Below are 5,000 nucleotides of genomic sequence, written 5' to 3'. Positions count from 1 at the left end.
CACAGGATCTGAGCTGATTGTCTGCTGAGCTTTGCAGCACAGTTTGAGTGACTTTTTGTGTGAGCTCAGAACCTCACTTCAATTTCATTGCAATCATCCAGACGGGCATGACGATCTCAGGGAAGCCGTCCTGCCTCTGCACGGCCAGAACCTCCAGGCCCGCCATGGCAATGATGCCCTTCATGATGTCCAGGTGACGGCTGATGCTGCTGTCGATGGGGTCCAGTTTGCAGCCCTGTCGGGCCATATTGTCCTTTATTATGATGATGCCATTGGGACGCAGGCTCCTCTTACAACTAATCAGGAAGTTCATCAGGTCTTTGTCTGTGAGGTGACCTGAAGGAGGAGACACAGGACAGGGACAGTGTGACGCCTCTAACCCAGCTCAGGAGAGCTGGGTTAGAGGTTCGACTGGTACGTACATGCAACCCACTGCATCCAGATGAGGTCATACTTGTCCTTTGGAGGCGTGAACTCCTGCAGGTTGTAGCAGTAGTAGGTCTCGATGCGGTCGGCGTCGGCGCCCAGGTACGTCTCGTGTGCGTGCAGCAGGAAGTGCTCCATCATGTCCACCATCTCCAGCTTCTCAAACACAGGGAGGAGGACGCCTTTGGTGACGCGGCCGATCCCCGAGCCGCAGTCCAGGGCCCGGTGTGTGCCGGCCTTACCAGAACCCTGTGGGGGAACGGACAGGCGTTAGCGTGAAGGCGCTAGTTCAAAGTCAAGCCTTATCCCTGAGGGGCAATTCAGGCAGGACACGTGAGCAGCATGTCAGCTGTATAACAGCCAAACAGATCGTAAGTAGGTTTGTTAGATTACATAATAATCAACAATTATAGAAAATAATAATACATAATAGGAATAAATAACAAATGAAAATAGGAGAGAGAGAAATAAGTACAATACTGTAGAAATGATTGCACTAATGTGTGACGTGATTAGTGAGTGGAGTTCAGGAGCAGGACGCCAGCTCTGCTTCTTTCAGGAGGAGCAGCCAAGCGTCCGTCCGTCCAGAGGGGACCTCTGGAAGGTGAAGGTTCTGGCAGTGATCTGTGTCACAACCTGGCCCAGCAGAACGTGACACAGGCCAAATGTGATGGTGGATGGTTGACAGTCTTCTAAGTGGGTGCCTAATGGTTTTGGGGCACAGATAATGTTGGATCAGTTTTCTGCAGCATGTCCTATTATCTGAACTCATGGATCTGTATGGTGCTGACTGCCACCAGATGTCAGGTCCAAAGCTACCCACAAACCCCTCCTCTCCGAAGCTCCTCCTCTGAGCTCTCTCCGGCCCGACCCAGCAGGCCCCGTGTGTGAGTGTGTGAGACGGGCCTGAGGAGCTTCCTGCTCTCTGTGAATCACTGCCACATTGCAGCTCTGTGGAACCTGGATTTATTCCTAATCTGTTTCTCCTGCTCTTAATGATTAAAGGAGGCTGGCAGTGTGCAGCGGACAACACCAAGGTGGTTCAAACTGTTTCTAGACATGACATACACGAGTATGACGTGGTGAAGTTGAGAGAACCACAGCGGAACGAACCAAATCAATAAACAACAAAACTGGAATAACTTCCATAATGGTTGTGATCTGTATTTAAAAATCTCCATTTGTGATTCTAGATAAATAAATTATAACTAATAAAGTACAAACGTTTGAAAAATTGGTACAAAATAATGTAAATAATTACTGCAGCACGGATCTTTCTTCTTTGACTGACAGTAGAGAAATAGAAGTGACGTTTTTCCATTGACTGCATGAGCTGAGCTGTGGTGTGTTTACATTAGCAGCAGTGAAACGCAGCCATCTGTTGCAGTTTATAATTAGAGCTCCTATAAAACTGATCCTCTAAATAACTGGGCCTCTGGGCCAAACCATTCCCCAGAATTAGCACTTGGAAGCTCCCAGGATCTAAAAACAACCTCCACTCTGACAGAAACACAGGAGGAAGCATGAGAAGCTTTAAATGCTTCTACATGACGTATTCAGTCAAGCTGTTCACACACATGCAGGAAGACACATAGGCACTAACAAACTGAGTGCAGCTCCTTCGTGTGGCCCTTCACAGAGTCTGTGGCACCAGGTCTGTGCCACGTGGAACCACATTCATTGATTTATATGACAAGATGCAGAATTCCTGCACCAAAATAGATTCTGACATTCAGTGCACTGGTGTAAATGGATATGCTGCACCAGAGGAGCCGCTAGAGGCCCCGGCGTGAATGATGGAGAAGCAGTCCTCACTCACCACAAACCTCTTCAGAAACTGTCGTGAACCCTCCAGGTCAATATTGGAAATTTCAACAAAGTCTCCCATCATGCCTTCGACGGACGCCGGGACGTCCTGGTAGAACTGTTGAGCCCTGTAGTAGAACTGCTTCTCTCCCTTGATGTACTCACAGGTGACGGGGTACAGCTTCACTGTGGGGCCACACAGAGACGACAGCGTCAAACCACATCCTGCTCAGCGTCACTATGAAGCGTGTCGGATCCAAATGAGGATCAGATCATGTGAAACCAGACGGACCCCAAATAACAAAGCTTTTTTTTTCCAGAGTTTATGCGCGCGGTCATGTTGATGCACACACAGCATCCACTACAGGAGCTGACAGAGGTTTAGTGTCTGTGTGAAGCCCCGTGGTTCGTGTCACCAGCACCAGAGCCTCTGGTGTAAAGTCCCAGAGCGGCTGGGTAGGTTCTGTACAGTAGGACTCAGCCTTTGAGGACAACGGAGGGATCCGTCCCTTCAGCAGTGAGGGCTTCAGACCGGTGGTACAGGACGCAGAGAGCGTCGCAGGGTTGGAAAACGTGTGCTGATCAGTAAACCCTTCACGTAGGCAGCGTTGTCCGAGTGTTCGACATGCTCGCTAGGATCTCAGGGACTCACTCTGGCATTAGTGGACTTTACAACGGGCCCTGAGCTTTCTGCTGCAGCCTGAAGGCCTCGGGACACGTGCCCTAGAACGCATGTCCGCTAGTCAAGGATCCCAAGTGGCAGAATTCATGACAGGGTTAGGCAGGAGGATCCCATTCCAGCCAGACCCCCCCCCCCCCCCCCCACACACACACACACACCCAAGCGTGCACGCGCACGCATACACACACGCACGCATGCGCACATGCACACACACACACACACACACACACACACGCAGAGTCGAGGCCGAGTCGCTACCGAGCTGCCCCTCAGCAACAAGGTGTGGACACGTTTAACCTGTCAGCTACAGAGTGAGGGACGGTGCAGTGATGACACGCCTCGCTCCAAGGATGACCTTTGACCTTTTACTTATCTGCAGGCTCATGCTTAAATCGCTGGTTTGGGTTTAAGAACATTTTAGCTGAACTCATTTTACTGCTCATTTACTTCAGAGACACATAAGACATAAATAATCGGCCTATAGAAGTGAGTGACATGAATTAATGCGTTCATGCCGGAGGTGCCAGGCCTTTAAAGGCCCTGTATCAAGTTAGAGGTAAGAGAGAGAGTTGTCTCTGAGCCAGAGCTGCTCCTGTGACGAGCAGCTGCACAGACTAAGAGGTTGGACTTGAAGGTATCGCCCTCAACAATGATGAGCACTGCCACAATGTGCCACAGCACTTGTTAATGGCCCATAAGCTCAGCTGTGGATCAGGGAGATGCTGATGTCAGCGGACGCTCTGCAACTCACTGATGAAACTCATCTGTTCAACTACAGGCACAAACTCATCACGTGATGCCAAATGCCAACTCATCAAAACGCTCGTACATGAAGCCAGAATGGTGATTTGTACGGATCCTTCTGTGACCGAGCACCTGATGCTTTAGGTCGGATATGACTTTATTATTAACACTCGGTCAAAACTGTGCTGATCCTCATTCCAGCTGTTTGTTGTCCCAACGCGCTGTGGACTCAACGTTGTTGTAATAAACGTGACATTTTTCTGATGAATGGAAAGTGGTAGTAGCAGCGAATCTATTTTAAACCAAAGCGACATGTTTTGGCTACAGCTAACTAACGGTTAGCAAAGATCGGTTCAATATCGAGCCAAATACACGTCCGTCCGTCCGTCCGTCCGTCCGTCTGTCTGTCCGTCTGTCTACCTGTCTACCTGTCTGTCCATCTGTCTACATATCAGTCTGCCTGTCCGTCTGTCTGCCTGTCTGCCTGCCTGTCTGTCTGCCTGCCTGTCTACCTGTCTGTGTGCCTGTCTGTCTGTCTGTCTGCCTGTCTACCTGCCTGCCTGTCTGTCTACCTGCCCGCCTGTCTGTCTGCCTGTCTGTCTATCTTTTTGTCTGTCTGTCTGTCTGTCTGTCTGTCTGTCTGTCTGTCTGTCTGTCTGTCTAACTGCCTGCCTGCCTGCCTGCCTGCCTGCCTGTCCGTCCGTCCGTCCGTCCGTCCGCCCGCCCAGCCCGCCCGCCCGCCCGTCCGTCCGTCCGTCTGTCTGTCTGTCTGTCTGTCTGTCTGTCTGTCTGTCTGTCTGTCTGCCTGTCGGTCTACCTGTCTGTCTGTCTGTCTGTCTGCCTGCCTGCCTGCCTGCCTGCCTGCCTGCCTGCCTGCCTGCCTGTCTGTCTGTCTGCCTGCCTGCCTGTCTTTCTGTCTGCCCGTCTGCCTGCGTGTCTATCTGTCTGTCTGCGTGTCTGCCTGTCTGTCTGCCTGCCTGTCTGTCTGTCTGCCTGTTTGTCTGTCTGCCTGTTTGCCTGTCTGTGTCCGTCTGTCTGTCTGTCTGTCTACCTGTCTGTCTGTCTGTCTGTCTGCCTGCCTGCCTGTTTGCCTGTCTGTCTGTCTGTCTGTCTGCCTGCCTGTCTGCCTGTCTGTCTGTCTGTCTGCCTGCCTGTCTGTCTGTCTGTCTGTCTGTCTGTTTGCCTGCCTGCCTGTCTGCCCGTCTGCCTGCGTGTCTATCTGTCTGTCTGCGTGTCTGCCTGTCTGTCTGCCTGCCTGCCTGTCTGTCTGTCTGCCTGTCTGCCTGTCTGCCTGTCTGTCTGTCTGTCTGCCTGTTTGCCTGTCTGTGTCCGTCTGTCTGTC

General features: G+C 51.5%; 1 protein-coding gene across 1 annotated transcript in view; it reads right to left on the bottom strand.

The window, feature by feature from the left end:
- The window catches only part of ntmt2 (N-terminal Xaa-Pro-Lys N-methyltransferase), a 7,801-nt gene that overhangs the window by 230 nt on the left and 2,571 nt on the right, over window positions 1-5,000 (bottom strand). The window contains exons 2-4 of the mRNA XM_029149436.3: window positions 2,246-2,418; window positions 423-675; window positions 1-336 (exon numbers count right to left, since the gene is read on the bottom strand). The exon at window positions 1-336 is cut by the window's left edge and continues 230 nt beyond it. Of these exons, the coding sequence (XP_029005269.1) occupies window positions 74-336; window positions 423-675; window positions 2,246-2,418 (689 nt within the window). The 3' untranslated portion in view covers window positions 1-73. The remainder of the gene's footprint in view (window positions 337-422; window positions 676-2,245; window positions 2,419-5,000) is intronic.

This window comes from Betta splendens, chromosome 4 (genome assembly GCF_900634795.4).
Source record: "Betta splendens chromosome 4, fBetSpl5.4, whole genome shotgun sequence".
NCBI lineage: Eukaryota > Metazoa > Chordata > Actinopteri > Anabantiformes > Osphronemidae > Betta > Betta splendens.
This window is presented reverse-complemented; position numbering and strand designations above follow the sequence as displayed.